At 34.0% G+C, this 24,092-nt stretch overlaps 1 protein-coding gene across 12 annotated transcripts in view; it reads left to right on the top strand.

Annotated features, from left to right (window-relative positions):
* LOC136034132 (RIMS-binding protein 2-like) overlaps positions 1 to 24,092 on the top strand; it is a 317,880-nt gene that overhangs the window by 104,523 nt on the left and 189,265 nt on the right. For 10 of the 12 annotated variants that reach the window (XM_065715293.1, XM_065715294.1, XM_065715292.1 and 7 more), the window contains 2 exons: positions 19,487 to 19,624; positions 23,128 to 23,311. In XM_065715293.1, the coding sequence (XP_065571365.1) occupies positions 19,487 to 19,624; positions 23,128 to 23,311 (322 nt within the window). The remainder of the gene's footprint in view (positions 1 to 19,486; positions 19,625 to 23,127; positions 23,312 to 24,092) is intronic. The other 2 variants (XM_065715295.1, XM_065715302.1) reach the window with 1 other exon arrangement.

Below are 24,092 nucleotides of genomic sequence, written 5' to 3' on the forward strand. Positions count from 1 at the left end.
CAAATACATATTTAGGATCACCATAAAAAGCTGATTCTTTGATTGAATTTTATCAATATTTAAGCTCTTATACTTTCGTTATTGACAAGGATGGTTATAAAGTTAACATTTGTTACAAAGAAAAATTTGATTTTTTTTTGCTTCAACAAAATCATATAGAAAAAATGTTGGTGTAAAACAGGGAAGGGGTCACTCAGTCACAAATTAGAATTTATATTTTCCTTATTAAGAAAAAAAATCTATTGGCAGGCAGCCAACAATTGGGCAGCATATATTTTTTCCATGATGTTTCCCTATTCTGCTCTTTTTCCTTTGGTTTCCTTATAATTACTTTATAGTGCGAAGTTTCCGGTGGGCATGACCCCCTGACGGCAGAAATGGCATCTACAGACCTAAAATACAGTTTTGAAGAATTTAGGGCTGAAAAGTTAAGTTAAACTTCAAAAAGTTAACTCGAATGCTAGAAGCGAGGGTGCTTCGGAAAATGGAGGAGGGTTTGCTAGATTTTTTTCTAGAGATATGCGTAGATATATATGGACATATATATATATATATATATATATATATATATATATATATATATATATATATATATATATATATGTATATATATATATATATATATATATATATATATATATATATATATATATATATATATATATATATATATATATATATATATATATATATATATATATATATATATATATATATATATATATATATATATATGCCTTCTGATTGTTTTGGGTAGCCGACTGCATGACCAGACTCCAAATAGTAATCTGTACGAAAAATGTGGTTCAATCCTCCTTTCTAGGGCTATACTTAGAGAAAGGTTAAGATAGTTAGGATACGTTCTGCAAATGAAGGATGTCAGATTGCCAAAGATCATTCATTTCAGGCAACCATCTAGGGGCATACGAAAAGCAGGTTGTCCCCAAATGGGGTGGGAGGATGTCCTGAAGGTAGATTTAAGAGAAATTAAAACTCCCTGGGAAGGTCTAAACAGAAAGACTTTAATTAGATTTGAATAGAGGAGGAGTGTGCGTGGCTGTGCTGGCCTTAGGCGGTCGGGTACTGCAGTGAGTTATTACTGGTTTATTGTAGTAACAGTACTATTACAGACCCAAAAAGGGATACTGAAAATAATTTTACAATGGGGGGGGGCTAATGTTTCATGGATGTCGTTTTAGCCCCCAGAAGGTCATACTTCCTCTTAAAAATTAGAAAATTTTGCACTTTCAGCATATATCTTCTGGATGGGGAGCCCCTTGTTATCCTTAGTAGACTGTCTCAATTTACATGATAAATTTTCTTTTGTTGATTGAAACACCAGATCCTAATTGCAGCTTGTAGATCCCTTTGGGAACACTGAGCAGCTATTTAAATATTGACTTACTACTGAGTCACCAGCGACCTTTATATATTAAATATTTATGTAGTGCATTTAAGCTAAAATACATAAATATAAATACAAATAAATTCGTAGAAAATATTTCTTTTTATCATTTTAAATATTTTACATAGCTTAGTAGGGCCAATTACTCATCTTAATATGGATAAACTATTTTTTCTTTTTTTTTTGCATTTATAAATCATTTATAAAATATTTCTTAGATCTGAATTACCGTTTTTAGCTTGGTTTTATCACTATCCTTATTAATTTGATCATGATTTAGGTAAATCATTTTCAGATACATATTAGGAAAGCCCCAGATGTTTTCTTTGTTAAATTAAATAAAAAAAGTTTTTTTTAAACTGAAAGCAAGGAGCGAACAGAAAACGAACTGAAATTATTCCGTATATGAAAGGGGCTGTCCTCCTCAACACTCCGCTTTTTACGCTACAGTTTTTAATTGTTTTAAAAAGTAGAGTTGTGAGAAAGAGTCAAACTTCAGCGTAAAGAGCGGGAAGTTCACGAGGGGACAGCCCCTTTCACATACGAAATAGTTTCTGCTCGCTTTAAGTTTTAATGTCGGTCCTTGCTCTTAGTTAAAAAAATTAGTTTTTTTATTTAATTTCTGAATGTTTTTGAATATATGGAGGTTTGATTTTGGCTCTTGGTACATGAATAATTAAAACGAAAATCACATAATGATTTTTGCTTTTTTGGCGAAATGGCTTTCTCAAAGTTCAATCGGACGAAAAAGGGGCGGGGGAGGGGTCCTAGTTGCCCTCCAATTTTTTTGGTTACTTAAAAAGCCACTAGAACTTTTATTTCTATTTACGAACGTTTTTATTAGTAATAAAAATAGGTAACTTACGAATTAACTTACGTAAAGAACTTCTATATTTGTATATTTTTATTACGTACATGACGGGGGTTCGTCCCCTCGTAAATACCTCGCTCTTTACGTTAAAGTTCGAATTTTTTTCCAATTTCTTAAAAATGATCCCTGAATCATAAAGGTTGTTTAATCAGAATAAATAGCTCTTTTGAAATTACTAAAAAATACTTTAGCGTAAAGAGCGAGGTATTGAGGAGGGGACGTACCCCCTAATATACGTAATAGTTTCTTTTCGTTTTAAGTTTTAATGTTGCTCCTTATTTTCAGTTGAAAAAACCTGTTTTTTTAATTTTAATTTCTCATTTTTCTTTATTAAATAAAACTGGAAAATCCAGCGCCCCCTTCATCAAAATTCTCTTCCCCCATGATAAACTGATTCATGAAAAGATCCTCCCACGTAACCCCGACCCCTATCACCAGAAAAATCCTTCCTAAAAACGTCTGTGTACTTCCTAATAACCAATACTATATGCAAACATTTTGCAAAGTCCATAACTTGAAACCCTTCCCCCAAGGACTGTGGGGGATTAATTTGTCCTCAAAGACGAAGTTATTAAATTTTAAGACTATACCGAACAAAATGGCTATCTCAAAATTTCAATCTGGTGACTTTGGGAAACAAATGAGCGTGGAAGGCGGCCTAGGTGCCCTCCAATTTTCTGGTTACTAAAAAAGATCACTAGAACTTTTAATTTCTGTTAGAATGAGCCCTCTCGCGACATTCTAGGACCACTGGGTCGATACTATCACCCCTGGAAATAAACTCACATCCGTGATCTTTCTTCTGACAAAAAGTACAAAATTCCACATTTTTACAGATAGGACCTTGAAACCTCTACAGCAGGGTTCTCTTATGCGTTGAATCTGATTGTGCGATTTTATTAAGATCCTATGATTTTTAGGAGATGTTTCCCCCTTTTTTTGGAAATAAGGAAATTTTCTCAGGCCCGTAACTCTTGATGGTTTAGATTAAACTTGATGAAAATTAAAGATTTAAAATTAGCATTAAAATCCAATTATTTTGATGTATCTATTGGTTTCCTAATTCCATTTTTTAGAGTTTCGGTTACTATTGAGCCGGATCACCCCTTATTCACAGTTCGTTACCACCAACTGCTTGAAATATTCTGTATCCATTTCAATAACAAATACTACGTATAAACAATATGGGCAAGTTTCACAACTTTAGCCCATGACGGGTGTTGCCCCTCTATCCTAGTACCTCACTCTTTACGCTGAATTGCTATTTAGTACTTAAAAATCTTTTTACTGTTCTAACTAAGTGACCTTTGATTTTTGCGAGTAGTTATTATGCGAGTAGTTATTAATGAATTGGGATAAAATTCAGACATTAGTGTAAAGAGCGTGATGTTGAGGAGGGGATAATTCCCTTCATTTGCGTAATCATTTATGTTTCAGTTTATTTTAAGTTTTTATGTTCGTTTTTACTTTGAGCTTTACGAAATTAAAAAAAAAGAATAATTTAATTTTCTGATGCTTGTTTTAAATTCTGGGAAATTTGGCTCCACCTCCACAGAAAAATCTCCCGTTCCGACGACCATTCTTTTCCTCTTGAACCCAGTATAAGTCGTTTTATAACCGAAACCAAAATTTTCTCAGATTTTTCTTTTGGCTGCTATTACGTATATCAGGGGGTTGCCCCTCCTCGATAGCTCGCAATTTACGCTAAAGTGTTTATGAATTTGTAAAAAGCTTGTTATCCCAATAAAAGGTCCATGAGTGTCAGGAGTCATTCTTAAATAATTGGAGCAAAAAGTCAAACATTAGCTTAAAGAGTGAGGTACTGAGAAAGGGGCAACCCCCTCATATACGTAATAATTTCTGTCCGTTTTAAGTTTCAATGTTGTTCTTTACTTTCAGTTGGAATTTTTGTTTTATTTAATAACAACCACAAGCCGAAGACATACAATATCTTTGATTTAGTGTCACATAAAAATCATAGTTATGAAGCTGCTTAAGATAATATTAAATGTTAAGATTGGTCGAAAAATAACAGAATTAAATTATTGTTTATATCGCCCATTATTTCACAAAATTCTCACTTTAACGTAAAGAGCGAGGTATTGACGAGGGGGCGAACCTCCTCATATGCATAATATGAGGGGGTTCGCCCCCTCGTCAATACCTCGCTCTTTACGCTGAAGCTCGAATTTTGTGAATCCCTTAAGAATGCACCCAGAATCATAAAAGACGTTTAATTATAATAAATCGTTCTTCTGAAACTACTAAAAATACTTAAGCGTAAGGAGCTGAGTATTGACGAAGGAACGAACCCCCTTATATACGTAACGATTTCTATTCGTTTTAGGTTTTGATGTTGCTCCTTACTTCCTGTTGAAAAAACTTGTTTAAAAAAAATTTGATTCTTTTTTAAATAATGCTAGCGTCCACTGAATTGTTTCTTTATTTATTTCTTTGTTATTGTTTTAAAAAGGTAAATTGTGACAAAGAGTCAAACTTTAGAGTAAAGTGTATGGCGCTGAGGAAGGGATAGTCCCTTTCATATACGAAATAATTTCTGTTCGATTTTAATTTTAATGTCGCTCCTTTCTTTTTGTTATTTTTTTTTACTTAATTTCTGAACTTTTGAATTAATGCATGTTTTGATTTTGGCTCATCGCACATGAATAATTAGGCGAAAATGGAATCTGTATATTGATTTTTGCTTTTTTTGGCGAAATGGCTTTCTCAAAATTCGATCGGACAAAAAAAGGGGCGGGGTAGGGGGCCTAGTTGCCCTCCAGTTTTTTTGTTTACTTAAAAAGCCACTAGTACTTTCAATTTTACTTACGATTGTTTTTATTAGTAATAAATATAATTTAAGAATTAACTTACGGAACGAACTTCTATATTCGTATATTTTTATTAGGTATATGAGGGGGTTCTCCCCCTCGTCAATACCTAGCTCTTTACACTAAAGTTAGAATTTGTTTCTAACTCTTTAAGAATGACCCCTGAATCATAAAAGCCGTTTAATTAGAATAAATAGCTCTTCTGAAATTACTAGAAATACTTTAGCGTAAATCGCGAGGTATTGAGGAGGGGACAAACCCCCTCATATGCGTAATAACTTCTGTTCATTTTGATTTTTAATGTTGGTCCTTATTTTCAGTTGAAAAATCTTTTTTTTTATTTAATGTCTCATGTTTTTTTAATATTTTAGAAAATCCAGCGCCCCCTTCATCAAAATTCCATTCCCCGTGATAAATTCCTCCATTGAAATATCCCCCCGTGTAACCCCCGACCCCCCATAACCAGAAAAATCCACCCTAAAAACGTCTGTATGCTTCCCAATAACCAATGCTATATGTAAACAATGGGCAAAAATTATAACTTGAAGCCCTTCCATCGGGGACTGTGGGGATTGAAGTCGTCCTCAAAGACATAGCTTTAAGGTTTTTGGACTATGCTGAACAAAATGGCTACCTCAAAATTTTGACCCGATGACTTTGGGAAAAAATAAGCGTGGGAGGGGGCCTAGTTGCCCTCCTATTTTTTGGTCACTTAAAAGAGCCCTAGAACTTTTAATTTTCGTTAGAAGAAGCCCTGTAGCGACATTTTAGGACCACTGGGCTGATACGGTCACCCGTGGGGAAAAAACAGATAAACAAATAAACACGCATTCGTGACCGTGAAAAATTGCAAAATTCCACATTGTGACAGGTAGGAGCTTGAAACCTCTACAGCAGGGTTCTCATATACGCTGAAATTGTGATTTTTTAATTTTGTGATTGTGACTGTGATTTTTGTGACTGACTTAGTGATTTTCATTAAGATTCTTTGACTTTTGGGGGTGTATCCTCCTTTTTTTCGAAAATAAGGCAAATTTTCTCAGGCTCGTAACTTTTGATAGGTAAAACTAAACTTGATTAAACATGTATTTTTAAAATCAACATTAAAATCCAACTCTTTTGAAGTATCTATTGATATCAAAATTCCGTTTTTAAGAGTTTTGGTTACTATTGAGTTTGGTCATACCTTACTTACAGTTCGTTACCACGAATTGTTTGATCGGACTTCAGGTAGGTTTAAGAAAATGCCTTGTTAAGTTTAACTTTAAGAAAAATATCGCTATAATTGTTCAGGAGCCTTTAAAAATCCCAATTGGCTGCTGTTGGTATATCGAAAAACCTCATCCGTTGAAAAACAAGCTGTCAGAGACGGTATATTAATTATATACTCCACAATTAATCCCCCACAGTTCCCGGGGGAGGGGCTGCAAGTTACAAACTTTGACTATTGTTTGCACACAGTAAGTGCTAGGAAGTGTAGAGACGTTTTCAGGGGGACTTTGTCATGTTGAAGTGGGGGAAGGTGGGTCGGCGGTGGCAGTTCCGTGGGAGGATCTTTCCATGGAGGAATTTGTCACGAGGGAAGCGAATTTCCATGAAGGGGCTATAAGATTTTCTAGTATTATTTAAAAAAAGAGAAAATAAATAAATAAAAAATTCAGCTGGAAGTAATGAGCAGTATTAAAACCTAAAAAGAACAGAAACTATTTCGTAAATAAGGGGGTACATCTCCTCCGCAATACCTCGCTCTTTACGCTGGAGTATTTTTAGTAATTTCAACTATTTATTCTACGGCCTTTGTGATTCAGGGGTCATTCTTAAAGAATTGGGTCAAAATTCAAGCTTTAGTGTAAAGAGCGAGGTATTGACGAGGGGGCAAACCCCCTCATATACGTAATAAAAAATTACAAATATAGAAGTTGGTTACGTAAGGTAATTCGTAAGCTACGTATATTTGTTACTAATAAAAACATTCGTTAAAAAAATAAAAATTTCTAGTTGCATTTTTAAGGAACCGAAAATTGGAGGGTAACTAGACTTCCTCCCCCACCCCTTTTTTATCAAAATCGTCCGATCAAAACTATGAGAAAACCATTTAGCCGAAAAACATATTAATATACACCTTTTCCTTTCTAATTATTCATGTGCGGTGAGCCAAAATCAAAACATGCATTAATTCAAAAACGTTCAGAAATTAAATAAAAAAAAACAATTTTTTTTTAACAGTAAGTAAGGAACGGCATTAGCACTTAAAATGGACAGAAATTTGTCCCTATATGTAAGGCGTTGTCTGCTCAACGCCTCGTTCTTTACGCTAAAGTTTTTTATTGTTTTAAAAAGTAGAGTTGTGAGAAATAGTCAAACTTTAGCGTAAAGAGCTAGGCGTTAAGGAGGGAACAATTCCTTTTATATCCGGAATAATTTCTGTTCGTTTTAAGTTTTATTGTCGCTCCTTACTTGCAGTTAAAAAACTTGTTTTTTAATTTAATCATTATATAAGGCTGGATATAAAACTGTAAAATGTTAAATTTGAAGTGAGCCATACAATTTATATATTTTTTTTCAATTCTATCTGTAAAGGTCGTTGACCTTTTTTAAAATTCTTGTCTTTTTCCTTTATGTATTTTTTTTGTATCCTGCTTCCTGTTAGTATTTTATCTCTGCTATTCAGTTTTCGTGACCTTTTTACCAAAACTGGTTTAAGTCAATCTTTCCATGATTTGAAAAGATTAAATTAGAAAATAGGGGAGCGCTTATTTTGCGTTAGAAAATAATCATTTCAAGTTTAGTCATTGTGAAGCAAAAGACCAATTTTCATTTGAAAGGTGTCTCAACCTAGAGAGAAGTAGTTAAAAATCAATAGTAATTAAATACCAAAAGAGTTAAAAAAATTATGTACAATATCCTTTCTTAAAACACCTTTTTTAAGGGTATGGTAAAAGAGTGAGCTATGCATATTGATTAAGGACACAATTAATTGTATATGTTATGTACAGTATATGTTAAGTATCTTTGTATCTTATGTACCTCAGGTGATTTTAACAAGCCCAATATGCTTTATTAAGTATTCTGAAACACATTCTTCTGCTTCCGACACATAATACAAACCTTCATAACTAGAAGTGATCAACAGACATCGAGAAAAAACTAGTTCACAAGCCAACTTCACTAATGCTACAAAAAAGATCCAAAATTTATTGTTCTAACACTTATGTGCTGAAACTCGAAGTGTTAATAGGCCGAAGTGATGAAAAAACATTCCAGATTGAATATTAAATAGACCTTCTTCACTAGTGCTGTATTGAAGTGAACCGAAATACATTATCCTTGTTTAACTAATTAAACTAAAACTTTAATAACCCGAAGTAAAAAATACTTAATTTTATTTTTATTGGAATTGTACTTCGCTTCACCAGGCCCAGTATCCATTAATTTCACCAATAGAAGCTTTGTTTGAGGCACGATCTGAGCAACAGCTTCAAGACAGTGCAACCACTCGCTGTCCAAGAACTGGACAATGTGGTGGAAACAACGAGCGGCTCTGCGTCATTCTTAACCATTGATCACCAATTTCTTTTTGGCCTCTAAGACGGCGTTTTCAGTTTTTAAGAGATTTACCCACAAGCGATGAATATTGAATAGTGAACAAGGCTACTTCACTCATGCTGAAGTGAAGTGTCTTGGTAAACCGTGTTTGTAAGTGTGCTGGTGAAGTGTGAAGGTAAAGCACATTCTATTTGCTCCTGAGTCAAGCCTTAACAACAAAAATATCTAGACATTTTCCTACCACGTGATAGGTACAATACAAAGTAGAGCAGAGACAAAATGAAAATTACTAGAGTAGTTGCATAAACTAACTGATGTAGTATGCGAAAAATTCTTGTTGAATAAAACTTAAAAAATACGAAAGAAATATTTAGAAAGTACAGGAAAGATATGCAACCAGGAACTGGGATTCAAAGAAAACAAGTGTTATCGCAAACTTGGTGCCTGTATGCTATTAAATAAATAAAACAAGTTTTGTTCAACTGAAAGTAAGGAGCAACATTAAAACTTAAAACGAACAGATAATTTTACATATATGAGGGGGTTACTCTTCTCCAACACCTCAATCTTTACGCTAGAGTTTCTCGATACTCGAAAAAAGCTTCTTATTGTTCTATTTAAACGAAAATAATGTTTCTTCAAAAGATTAGGACATAATTCAAACTTTAGCGTAAAGATTGAAGTGTTGTGGGAGGAGGAACCCCCTCATATGCGAAACAATTTCTGTTTTAAAGTTGTTTTAATGTTGCTCCTTATTTTCAGTTGAAGAATCTTAATTTTTTTTATTTAATTCCTGATCGTTTTCTAAATAATCCGAGGAAATCTGGCTGCTTCTCCTTGGAAAAATTCCTCCTCCCCAAGGATTTACCCTCCAATTCTGGTGAAAATTTACCCCGGACAATTATCCTTAACATCTCCAGGCGTAAAATTAAGACGGAAAAGAGAAAACAAAATATAGCAAGAATTTCGTATACAAATTCTGACAAATTCCCTCAGCGTAAAATTTTCCCTGAAAAATTCACACCCTGGAAACTGCCCTTCCCATGGAAAATCATCCTCGAGGAAAATACCACCAGCATAAAATCCCCCCTTAAAAAATGTATGAATACTTCACAATAACAAATACTATACGTTAAAAATAGGCAAATCTTGTAACCTAAAGACGAATCCTCAGGGGCTATGGGAGGGTTATGATATCCCCAAAGGCTTAGTTATTCGGCCTTTCCACTATGCTGAACAAAAATGGTCATCTACGCGCTTCGAACTTCTACAGTAGGGTTATATGATAAATTGAATCTGATGGTTTGGTTTTCATTAGGATTCAATTAATTTTAGGGGGTATTCCCCTTTTTTTTCAAAAATCAGGCAAATTTTCTCAGGCTCGTAACCTTTGATGGGTAACTTATATATTTTAAACCAGCATAAAACCCCGATTCTTTTGATATATCTATTGATATCAAAATTCCGTTTTTTAGAGTTTCGGTTACTATTAAGCCAGATCGCTCCTTACTTACAGTTCGTTACCACGAACTGTTTGAAAAATGATGCATGTTAAAAAAATGAAACAAAACAAATCAAAGTACCAAGGTCATCAAAACAGAAATACTTTTTGCCACATAGACACATCGAACTCATCTTAGGTATATTGATACAAAAAACACGATTTTTATAGAACGTTTTGGGTTACTTCAAAATTATGAAGTATAATGCCCTATTTTCGTCGGTGCTGCTACGTTGAAGCTTGAAAATAAATATACAAAACTGATTAGTTCAATTTGACAACGCTTTTTGTCCGAAATAAAACCAAACATTAGAAATTTATTGAAACTAAAAACAGCTAGAGCTTCAAAGGAAAACCTTCTTAGGCCTTTTGGTGCCATGTGCTTTTATTTAAGTTTGACAAAAAACTTTAGGGTAAAGAGTGAGGTGTTGAGGAGGGGACATCCCCTTTCATATATGGAATAATTTCTGTTCGTTTTAAGTTTTAATGTCGCTCCTTACTTTCAGTAGATTTTTTTTTATTTAATCTCCCAACTAGATCAAGAATTAGCTTTTTGGTTGATCTATGAAACTCGATATTCAAACACGGTATAAAACTAAATTTTAAAAATTGCACTTATTGATTATGAAGGGGTGAGAAAATTCATCAAAACTGATACGCAAAAGTACTTATCTTGAAAGTATAATTTTAACTCGTAATCGTAACTGACAGTAACAACCAAGAGGAAGCAGGAAACCATTAAATTACTTTAAATTAACAACAAAAAGATAGGATATTTTTCTAAAGAGAATGTTAACTAGTAACACAAATTCTGCAAAGACAGTAATAACAAATGCCTTATCATAGTTATTGCTAGATTTTGTTGGTATAGCTGATATTCCTTATGTTGCTGTATTGCTTTTAAATTCTGCCGAAACTGCATAGATGGAAAATTTCAAAATTCCTGGTATGGACGAACACCCCATCCTAGTTTTTGTCTTCAATCGAAATAACTTTTCCTACCATTTTTTACCATATTTTACAAAAAAAACATGGTATTCACTATCTGTTCAAATTATTTTTTCACCTGATAGCCAAAATACTTACTTAAGAAGAGAGATGGTTGTTCAGCCCAACTTGGCACCTAGCAGATTTGGCGGGTATGATCCACGTCGTAGGGCACAGGTCTCTTGCACTTTTGTCCATTCCCTGATGGAAATGTCCCAAATGCAGCTACAGTGGTAGAAGGCTGGCCTAAGTCACAATTAAAAGGGATTTTCGAAAGTGCGTGGCTAGGCTTTGAATAGCACAATTATTCTGATTCAATTCATCTGATTGACTTGAAAAGTTGACATTGTGCAACTTAAAGATACATCTTTCGACACATGTTATATCTTACTTCTTGTAAAAGTAATATTGACAATAAAGTCTTGATTCCTTTGAGGGGCCTTCTTTTCTTAGTTATTATTTGATAAGATATTTTGATTTGCAACTAAGCCAATTATTTGTGGCTAAAAAGTTTATTGTTATCTTACAAAAAGACTATCATAAGACTTGCAATTGAATTCCTTACGGACAAGGTTCGAATCCTTCTGTCACCGATTGTTTAAGTGGAGGGGGGAGTAACTCTACATGATCTTTTATTTTTATTTTGTTGATATTGATTATTATATCTGAAAAGCGTTTTCTTTTCTTTGATTGAAATTTAAAGCTTGTTATTCTTCTTTTTTATTTCTTAGTTTTTGTTTAATTTTAATTCATAGAACATTTATGTTATTCCCTTTTTACTTTTTTTTTTTGTGTTTATTAAATTTTAATTTGCAATTATTAATGTTTGTTTTGGGTTATGAGAATGGCAATTTTTCTTGAAGAAGCTATATCAAAAATAAAACCCAACCCCATCTAATCGCTTGGTCAACAGTCATTGGTTAACTGTGCCAATAGGACTGTTGGTTTTTGTATTAAAATATTTTTATTTTTTTACAAGGTAGTCGAAATTTGCTTCCCCGCAGTATCCTGAAATAGATAGAATCTTATCTAAAACTCCTTTTGGAAGCGCGTGACAAACATTATTTAAAAGACTCCAGGGAATCCACCCTTCGTAGGAAAAAAAAAACTAAAAATATATCAGAAACAAAAATCGTAAACTCGAGAGACATAGCAGAATTATTGATCTGCTTTTGCAATAAAGCAACAAAAAAATCATTGAACTTTGAGGGAGTTAAGCTAGGTTCTGATGAGAGGCGGATTTCGCTTCGGTTGCTAAGTTTCATAGCGTCCACTGGAAAAAAAACTTTTTCAATCTTCTTCTTCTTCTTTGTGAAGTTGCTGATGGTGTCTTATGGATGAAATTTAGGACTGCAGCTAGGAATATTAGTGAAAAAACTTTATGCTTAATAGAGAGGAGAAGATGCTTGTACAAAAATTATTTTTTTGTACAAGTTATGAGAAAAAAAAAAGTTATGAGAGTGATATCTCATATGAAAACAAAAGGAATGTAAAGAAAGTGGAGAAAGCATTAAAATATGAATTAAGGAGATTTGAAGGGGAGACCATTGATAAAATTGCTGAGGATCTGGAATATGCAGCTATACGGTATAATAGTAAAATATTATACTGGCATATTAATAAATTGAGAGGGAGTAGTCAATCTGGACTTGTATCAGTTAAAGATAGGAACGGGGCACAATCCTTAGTTCAGTCTCTTAGATTTGGTAGCTCTGTGGTTAGAAATATGTAACTGAAGTTTTTGAATACGATTTTTGAAAAAGGGGAAGTACCTAAGGATTTTAGGAAAACCTTAATTAGACTACTGTATAAGAAAGGTGATACGAGTGAGTGTGGTAATAATCGAGGCATTAGTCTGGTCTCTATAGGTAGCAAATTACTTAGTAATATGACACTTTTTAGACTGAGAGATGCTGTAGACAAAGTTTTAAGAGAAGAACAGTGCGATTTTAGAAAAGGTAGAGGGTGTGTTGACCAAGTTTTCACTCTAAGGTTAATAATTGAGAAGTGCCTGAGTTGTCAAATACCTTTGGTCATTAGTTTTATGGATTATGAGCAAGTGTTTGATTCTGTTGATAGAAGAGCTTTAGCAAAGGTATACCTTGTAGAAAACAAAGGTATTTGTCAAAGATATACCAGACAAATACATTAAAGTGATTAGTGCTATGCAAGAGAATAATACTGCTGCGGTTATGGTAGGAAATGAGGTTAGCAGCTGGTTTTGTATTAAATCAGGATTTAAACAGGGTTGTGTCCTATCCCCCTTTATGTAGATCATTTTGATGGACTTTGTTTTAAGAAGTAAAGGAAAGGCCATGGGAGACCACGAAATCAAGCGGGGGGAGGAACAACTCTACTGAACTTAGATTATGCTGATAACTTAAGCTTCCTTGATGAAAGTTTGAGCACAATGAGCGAGCTTATAGAGGTTTTGCGGGTTCAGGGTGCTAGAATAGGCTTGAAAATTAATATTAAGAAGACTAACTCACTAACACTACGAATAAATAAAAATGAAAAGTTGACGATGGGTAATGAAAAGATTGATCAGCTGGGCAGTTTTACCTACCTTGATAGTATTATTAGTAAAGACGGTGAGAGCAGGGAAGATGGTAGAAGTAGAAAAGCCAGGGCTCAGGGTGTTCTATGAAAGCTAAAAAACAGTTTGGAAGAACAGAAAGATAAGTCTGCAACCAAGATTACAATATTAGAATCTACAGTGATGACAGTGGTCAAAAATGGCTCTTAAGCATGGGTGCTCCGAAAAGCGGATAGAAATCCGCTAGACGTTTTCCAGAGAAATTCACTACGGATTGATCTAGGTACCCGGTTGACAGACCGTATTTCAAACAGTAGGCTGTGCGAAAAATGCGGTTCAATCCCTTTTTCTGGGGGCTATAATGAAACACACGTTGAGATGGCTAGGCCACATTGTGTGGACGAAGGATGACAACTTCCCAAAGATTGTCCTTTTTGGCCAACCGTCTAGGGCTAAATGGAAAGCAGGTCGTCCTCGTCTTTGGGTGGGAGGACTTCATAAAGAAAAATTTAAAAGAAATGAGAACTTCCTGGGAAGGTGTAAAAAGGGAGGCTTTGAAGAAATTGGAATAGAAGAGGAGCTTGCGTAGTTGTGTTGGCCTCGGGTGACTTGGTGCTGCGGTTAATTGTTAGTATTTGTAGTAGCAGTCTTCTTCTTCAATGGGGCAAGTATTTGATTCGTTTCTGTTTCAGAAATGGTAAAGTTCGAATTATGTTCCAATCCTTGAAGAATGACCCCTGAATCACAAAGACCTTGGTCTTCGACTTCGGATGAGCTTGTAGAGTTACACCGCCTACCACCGTTCTAAACCAAATAATCAGCGTCACCAAGACTCAACCCCCTACCCTTAAAGACACAGGATTACTGGCTCAGTGCGTCTGTTTATGAACTGATAGATTTACAAATGATTACCCATTATTTTTTACATAGACGTTCAAGCAATTCCAGTTTTTGATAAGTTTTCTAGTAAGACTAGATAATTTCGGTTTCAATCCGGCACGCACGCTTGTCACGTCCTTGGTCGAGTTGGTTAGTTTGTCTGGTCACATCCTTGGTCGTTTTTACTACTGCAAGCAACTGACTGCAGTGCCAAGCAACCTGAGGCCAATATCTGCGTTCGCTTTACGTGACCCAATTTACCGTTCTTCTGTCAGATTGCTGCTGATTGTATGCATCCAAAATAAAAGAACAGACCGACCCCGAGTAAGTGTGGTCTTGCCGCCTACTCAAATCTCCCATAAGGGTAAAGTGCCATTGGCGCTTCACTGAACGCTAAATCGATGGCTTAATTGAAATTTCTATTCATCTCGTTCATTTTTTTAAACTGAGCTGATTTTTTTTTATAAAAAACATATAAAATGAACATTACTCACAACAGCCACCGAGGGAAGGGAAAAAAGCGTCTGATAATCAAGAGCTAAGGGGTCATATGGCACTCGTGACGAGGTCGGAAGAGCCAAGAGCTCATATGGTATGAGCTCTAGCAAAATTCTAAGAATCAATAGATTGCTTTAAAAGGAAAATCAGAGGCTTAATGCCGGTCGGGATTTAAAATAAGAGCTCTGTGTCACGAGTCCTTCTAAATATCAAAATTCATTAAGATCTGATCACCCACTCGTAGTTTAAAAATACCTCAATTTTTCTAATTTTTCCTCTCCCTTCAGCCGCCCAGATGGTCGAATCGGGGAAAACGACTTTATCAAGTCAATTTGTGCAGCTCCCTGACACGCATACCAATTTTCATCGTCCTAGCACGTCCAGAAGCACCAAACTCGCCATAGCACTGAACCCCACCACCCAACTCCACCAAAGAGAGCGGATCCAGTTCGGTTACGTCAATCATCTATTCTGATAAAAATCGGCTGCAGCGCATTGAAATTCAACCAAATATTTAACTTAAAACAAGATCCGCTCTCTCATCATATCCTTTTTAATTATAAAAAATGTAAATAATAAACTATATTTCAAAAATTTAAAAATGCATCATTTTTCAAGCATTTGTAAGAAATAGAATTGCAAGAAAAAACAAAAAGAATGGTGAAGGCTACTGAAACTGAACTGAGTGTTTCAAATATGAAATGTCGAAAAAGAAATCCCAGGACTTTTGAGCGTTTTTTAATCTTTTTTATATTGGAATAGAAAAAGGAAAATTTTTTTGAAATGTTTTCTTTTGGCAAAGCCCAGATGCTGCTTGCCGCTCGGAGAGCGGCAGCACCTTACTTATTTGCGGCATTTTGTGTTCGTTTTAAGTTTTGCATCATTATTTATTTTACTTTCCGTTCGTACTAGCTTTTGTTTCTTCATTTTTAGGTGTTTTTGACAACCTTAAGATTTATATTTTAAGTAACCTAATTTTGCTTCTTTTAAGATTTATTTTCGAATTTAATTTTACTGAAAAGTTTCTGTCTTTTTCAATTTATTCTAAGGTAAATTTAATCTAAATACGCTTTTTCGGCTCGAAGCTTTTGTATATTTTGATTTTGATCAGTATATTTTATTAATTATAGTAGTTACTGTTTATCAAACAGTTCGTGGTAACGAACTGAAGTGAGGAGCGACTTGGCTAAATAGTAACCAAAACTCTAAAAAACGCAATTTTGATACAAAAAAACAGAGATTTAAATATATAAGTTTCATCAAGTTTAGTATTACCCATCAAAAGATACGAGCCTGAGAAAATTTGTTTTATTTTAGAAAACAGGGGGAAACATTCCTAAAAGTACTAGAATCTTAATGAAAATAACACCATTAGATTCAGCGTTTCAGAGAACCCTACTATAGAAGTTTCAAGCTCCTATCTGCAAAAATGTGGAATTTTGTATTTTTTGCCAGAGGACAGATCACGGATGCGGTTCTATTTGTTTCTTTGTTGTTGTTTTTTCCAGGCGTGATTGTCTTGACACAGTGGTCCTAAAATGTCACGAGAGGGCTCATTCTAACGAAAATTAAAAGTTCAAGTGCCCTTTTTACGTGACCAAAAAAATTGGAGGGCACTTAAGCCCCCTCGCAAGTACATTTTCCCTCAAAGTTACCGGATCAAAATCTTGAGATAGACATTCTGTTCAGCTTAGTCGAAAATTTAATAACTATGTCTTGGGGACGACTTAATCCCTCACAGTCCCCGGGGGAGGGGCTGCAGGTTACAAACTTTGACCATTGTTTACATATAGTAATGGTTATTATGAAGTGTACAGACGTTTCCAGGGGGATTTCTTCGCGTTGGGGTGGGGGTGAGTCGGGGTGCAGGTTTTTCTAGCATTAATTAAAAAAAAACAATGAGAAAATAAATACATTTTTTTCAACTGGAAGTAATGAGAATCATTAAAACTAAAAAAGAACATAAAATATTGCGTATAGAAGAGGGTCCGTCTCCTTCACAATACCTTGCTCTTTACGCTAAAGTATTTTTAGTAATTTTAACTATTTATTCTACGGCCTTTGTGATTCGGGGGTCATTCCTAAAGATTTAGGACAAAATTCAAGCTTTAGTGTAAAGAGTGAGGTATTGACGAAATTTAAATTTCGTTTTATTTATTCATTTGCAGTGAGCCAAAAATCAAAACATGCATTAATTCAAAAATATTCAGAAATTAAATAAAAAAAACAAGTTTTTTTAACTGCAAGGAGCGACATTAAAACTTAAAACGAACAGAAATTATTCTGTTTATGAAAGGGGTTTTCCCCTCCTCAACGTTAGAGCTGTGACAAAGAGTCAAACTTTAGCGTAATGAGCGGGGCGTTGAGGAGGGGACAACCCCTTTCATATACGGAATAATTTCTGTTCGTTTTAAGTTTTAATGTCGCTCCTTACTTGCAACTGAAAAAACTTGTTTTTTTCTTTTAATGAATAGTAGAAGCGTGTTAACAGTTGTTGTGGCGGGGATAGCAGTTGTACGAGTCAAGGTAGGTCGGAGCAAACGCAGTAGGAGCAGCTGTGTTGGGAGGGGAGAGTAATCATGATAAAAATAGTAGTGGCACGAGCAATAGTGGTAGTTAGGTAAAAGGAATCTTAATGATTCCTTTACCGAACTACCATGAGATTCCAAAGAGGAATCTTTGGATCAAATACCATTTGTGGAAATGTGTACTTCTGTATTTTATTTTGGCTTTATGTGTTGCAAAAATAGCCTTTAATTTACACTCAGCAACCTCACAATTTCCTCCGTTCGAATTTTGACCAAACTGAAAGCCATTTGCAGGCATGTATTTTACACATTCGGTTTTTTACACACAGTTTGACTCTTTGTTACAACTCAACTTTTTAAAACAATGAAAAATTTAGCGTAAAGAGCGGGCCGTTGAGGAGGAAAAGCCCCTTTCATATACGGAATAATTTCTGTTCGTTTTAAGTTTTAATGTCGCTCCTTACTTTCAGTTAAAAAAACTTGTTTTTTTTCTATTTAATTTCTGAACGTTTTTGAATTAATGCACTAGAGGCTCTCCAATCTTGTGATTACTTAAAAAGGCAACTAGAACTTTTAATTTTTCACGAAATTTTTCATTAGTAAAAAATATACGTGACTTACGAACTAACTTACGTGACGAACGGGGGTCCACCCTTGCGTCAATACCGCGCTTTTTACACTAAAGCTTAAATTTTGTCCCAATTCCTTTAGAATGACCCCTGAATCACAAAGGCCGTAAAATAAATAGTTGAATTACAAAAAATATTTTAGCGTAAAGAGCAAGGTATTACGAGGAGGTGAACCCCTCATATGCGCAATAATTTCTGTTCGTTTTAAGTTTTAATTCTTCTCCTTACTTTCAGTTGAAAAAAAAATTTCAGATTTATTTTGTCATTGTTTTTTAAATCATGCTAGAAAATCCTGCGCCCTCTTCATTTAAATTATCTTCCCCCACGACAAATTCTTCCATGGGAAAGATCCTGCCACGTAACCTCCCCCCAACTCCCACTTAAAAATGGCACCAGAACTTTTAATTCGCGTTAGAATGAGCCCTCTTGCAACATTCTAGGACCACTGGGTCGATACGATCACCCCTGGGAAAAAGAAAAAAAAAACAAAAAACAAATGAACACGCACCCGTGATCGGTCTTCTGGCACAAAATACGAAAATCCACATTTTTTTTAGATAGGAGCTTGTAAATTCTACAGTGGGTTTTTATGATACGCTGAATGTGATGATGTGATTTTCGTTATTCTACGACTTTTAAGGGGTGTTTCTCCCTATTTTCCAAAACAAGACTAATTTTCTCAGGCTCGCAACGTTTGATGAGTAAGACCAAATTTGATAAAACTTATATATTTAAAATCAGCATAAAAACTCGTTTCTTTCGATGTATCTATTGGTATCAAAATTCCATTCTTTAGAGTTTCGGTTACTATTGAGCCTGGTTGCTCCTTACTACTGTTCGTTACCACGAACTGTTTGATTACCACGAACTGCTTGAAAAATGGATTTTAACCAAGAACTTTTATTGTAAGTTTGTTTTTGTTTATTATTTTCTTTGCTGAAGACGGTCCTTGGATATAGGGCTGAAATATTCAAATAGGTTTTGTTGATTCACTGTCTTGGGAAAAAAAGTCCTCATTATTCTCTCTTCTGTATTTGTAGGACGGAATTAAATAACAAACAGCTTGGAGTCGCATTTCTCTGTACTGCGTACATGCTAGTGTGCTAATTATGATTTACGCTAATTTTGTTTTTGAATGGTTATTTTAGGTAAAAACGCTTTTTTAAGAAATCAAAAAATTGTCTTGCAATGTTCAGTAATAAGCCAATTGTATTGGAATGGCTAGTTCCCTTTTGTTCACCTATGATAATTCTTATATACATTTTTCTATTGCAGGCTATGCGTGATGCAGCAGAAAAGCGAAAAGAGATTGAGCAACAACACGCAGAAGCAGTGCGAGAATTACAGCGGCGTCAAACAGATACAGGAACTAGGGGGAATTCAGTAACTTCAGAGGGTCTAGATTCATTACAGGTAGGTGTCTTCTTTCTTTGCCTCTTAGTTTTGTTCTAGTTGAAACGTGCAAGTACTACGAAGAGCAACAAATGACATTTTTTGACTTTACGTCCACTCTCAAGAAACACTCTGATGCCCCCCTCCTTCTCAGATACTACACCACTTTTATTAGTGATAAATTACTGTCAGTAATTACCCCTATCAGTTATTTCTCCGTGGAAACACAAAACTAAGCACAAGAAAGTAAAAAAAGGAGCTTTAATTAGGTGAAAAATATGGTCAAATAATATGTCAATTTTTTTTTTACATATAGAAAAAACTTGTCCCCCCGCATGTGTCTAAAATTCACTAATAGTTTTCTGTTTACCTTCCACAAAGTAAAGGCAGATATGCTTGTATACACAGTAGGGTGTAAATGGGTTGTAAATATGTGCTTAAAGAAGGTTTAAAATAGTCATATTAGATTTTGACAAGTATGAGGTATTAGGCATCACCGCCTGATTAGTTGTAAAAGGCATAGGCACAAAGGTAGACCAATTTTCCCTTGTAAACAACATTAGTATTTATAGGTGGAAATGAACAAGATTCTAATGCAAATCTTTAGGGCATAGTTTTTTTTTTTTTTTTTTTTTTTTTTTTTTTTTTTTTTTTTTTTTTTTTTTTTTTTGTAGGGCTGGATGCCTTCAATTTGAGTTTTCCATGGACTCTGTAATCTTCTTAAAATCTTTATATGGTGGTTGAACCCCCCAAGAAGAATTTCGGGAATGGCTAATGCTCCCACCCCGCCACCCTAAAGCTCGCAAAATGAACATTGGAAAGAAGGCTTCATTGAAAGTACGTCTCTTGCTATGCTTTCCTTGGCTTTTATTTGTAAGGCCAGAAAAGAATAAATTACAAGAAGAATTTCTTGCGTTTATTATCAGTAGTTGAACCCCCTCCCTCTGGGATTAACAGGTGAAAATTATATTTAAAGCTTTAAAAACATAAAGAAAATAAAATAAATGCCAAAGCAATCGCAGTTGGGGAGGAAGTATGAAAGAACAATATGTAATTTTCTGTGATTATTTCAAGCTTTCGTTTGGTAGGTGTCATTGGAATTTAATAATTAATTTAATAGAAATTCATGACATGTTTTATAAGTAAATTAGTAGTAAATTCATAGGGGCCTCTCAAGAATAGAAAAAAACTGCGGCAAAACAACTGTAAAACCACCATTAAGAAAACTAAATGGGAATTAAAAGTAAAAAGTTTTGTCCTTGAAGTTACGTTGCTGAAAAATTATAGCGAAAAATTGAAGTAATCTGTCGTAGGCAACTTCATATCAGAAGTTATTGACTTTTTTCCCAGTGACCTTTTCCTTGTCAGTTAAAGGCCACTAACTCTGTCTAGGGAACATCTCTCCTGGGTATAATACTCGTCTGACTAGTATATAAAACGAAATCACAAAGGTTATAAAAGTCATAAATGTTACGTTAGAAATTACACAAGAATAATTGCAGAAAAAAATCATGTTACAGGCACTTGAGATGCAACAAGGAAACAAGGCCTATGAGTTCTTTAGCAGTCCATGCAACTGGGAAAGCCTAGTGTCTAGATATCTAATTATGCTTCGGTGAATGTAAAAACTATTTTTCTTACTATGTCCACTTTTTAGCATTCAGGGTACATTGAATATTTTTTTGCTAAATGGACTCACTTTTTTTGTATTATGTAATGAGAAGCAGTTAGGTTTAGATAACATTTGGGCTCTTTGATGGGATCCTTTGGACCTCCTACAAGAGATGTTTCTGTTGAAAAGTAAAGCAAATTCCAATTTAAGATCTGTATTACTTTGATTAGTATTTGACCATTACAAATTGTCACTTGAAAGAAGGAAATCAATGTTTTGTTATGAGCTAAATTATATATTCAAAGGATTGCCACCTATATTTTTGGAAGAAACATCGGTGTAAGTCTAGGAGCAGTCCAGTACATAAGAAACGTATTAAGAAAACAATTCTTATTTCATAATGTGCAGAACAATCCTAGTTAACATATTTTGTAGGGGGAGAAGCTTTATCTTCACTTCCTTCACTATTGTACAATTTTTTTTTTTTTTTTTGAAATAAACATGAATTTGACTGTATGTATATATATATACTGATATGTATGTATGTATATATGTATGTATACATTTTTTTTTTAATGTATTTGTGCTGTTGCATTGGTGATTTCTCTTTTCATTATATATATATATATATATATATATATATATATATATATATATATATATATATATATATATATATATATATATATATATATATATATATATATATATATATATATATATATATATATATATATATATATATAATATATATATATATAATATATATATATATATGTATATATATATATATATATGTATATATATATATTATATATATATATATATATATATATATATATATATATATATATATATATATATATATATATATATATATGTATATATATATATATTATATATATATATATATTTATATATATATATATATATATGTATATATATATATATATATATATATATATATATATATATATATATATATATATATATATATATATATATATATATATATATATATATATATATATATATATATATATATATATATATATATATATATATATATATATATATATATATATATATATATATACATTATTTTAAAAATTTGGCTAAAACTAGAAAGAAACGCAGAACTACCCTGGAAAGAGGAAAAATCTCTTCTCATCTCTACCTGTAACGCTATCAAGGTGGGCAAACTAGATGAGCATCAATAGAAGCTGGGCAAAAATCATTGGCTTCATATTTTTCACAAAAGAAATAATGCGATTTCAAAAGGGCAAGGTTACTTTTCTATCTAGAACTTTCAGTTCCTTGTTTGTCCGTATTTCTCGCTCAGCAATGGTTAACCCTAAGTTTTACTCAAAATAGCTGGGCTGTTTTTTGCTTTAGAAATAAGGAATAATGGGATTGGCTTACAATAATACGTTACAACCTTAAAGAATTTAAGTACGACATATAAGACACTTTGACGAATGGAATTAACACATACTTTTCATCACGGAACTTCGAGATAATAATATCTCTTGTGCTGTTTGGTGCGTTCTTCAAAACGTTCGATGTTGCACTGGCAACCATGTTTGCATGCGCAATAGAGTAACAGTAATAAGGATAACCTTTTTTAAAATCCTTATTCCTACTTCTTAAAAACAAACCTTTTCCCCCTTGCTTTTTACTCGGACTCCCCAGGTATGTACCATCCCCATAGCATCCATACCATGTACCATTCCAATGCGGATGGCAGAGGGAGTGTACACTTGACATAGGGTCCTTTTACTATTTCATCCTATAATTAATTCTGAAACATTTTGACAAACGAAAAAATCAATTAATTTAAGCAACTTTTCTTTTCTGCCTGAGATTAACAATAATCTACTGAAAATATTCCGTAAACTTTTTTATATTTCAGTCTCAAATCCGGGAATTAGAAAAGAAAGCAGAACTCCAAACCGTTCGCCACGAAGAACTGCTCTTAGAAATGGCTGCATTAAGAAAACCTACCGAAAAGCAACTATCTGGTCCCCCATCAATGTTATATACAACAGCTAATTTTTGCAACCTTCCTGGTGCAAGCACAAATCAAGGTAGGCATGGTAATAATTTTACGGCCTTATACTACTACTACTACTAATAACTCACTGCAGCACCAAGCCGCCTAAGGCCAACACAGCTACGCACGCTCCTCCTCCAACCTAATCTATTTAAAGCCTCCCTCTTTACACCCAAAGTTTCCATTTCCTTTAAATCTTTATTTATGACATCCTCCCAACGGCCTTATACTGCCTTAAGAATCCTTTCCCATGTGGCAAATTGCGACTCCGATGATGGCCACCAACGATTTTAGAAGAATTTTTAACCGAATTTCCCATTAAAATTGTCCTATCCCAGTAGCGCACGAGTTGATATTTCATGTTCATCCCTTGAGCTTTTAGACGAATTTTGTTCGATAGCAATTTGTAATTTGACTCAAAATATGAAGTAAATCGCGTCGTTACGGCTTCGTTAAGACATACAGGTACATACACCTGCACTGAAGGTTAGCTCTACCTCTCAGGTCAGGGCCACCACTAGAATTAAACTCACTATTTTCATGAATTACTACCAGCCCTTATACACAGGGCTAAATGTCTCCTGAATACTTTTTTTCCATTTTGTTCAAAATTTATTATCTTTTCCCTGGCATAAGGCGGAAACAATGATGCAGCGTCTTTCAGAGTTTCATAGCAGTGAATTTGATAACAGTTTATGTTCTTCGCAAGCACAACATCACTAAGGAGTACAAGTGTTAATCTCTGAAACCTGGTTTACTCCTTCATTTCCCCAGGGATTTTCACATTTAAACTAATGTGGGAAAAAATAGACTAAAGAGAGGGA

Source organism: Artemia franciscana, chromosome 12 (assembly GCF_032884065.1).
Source record: "Artemia franciscana chromosome 12, ASM3288406v1, whole genome shotgun sequence".
Taxonomy (NCBI): Eukaryota; Metazoa; Arthropoda; class Branchiopoda; order Anostraca; family Artemiidae; genus Artemia; species Artemia franciscana.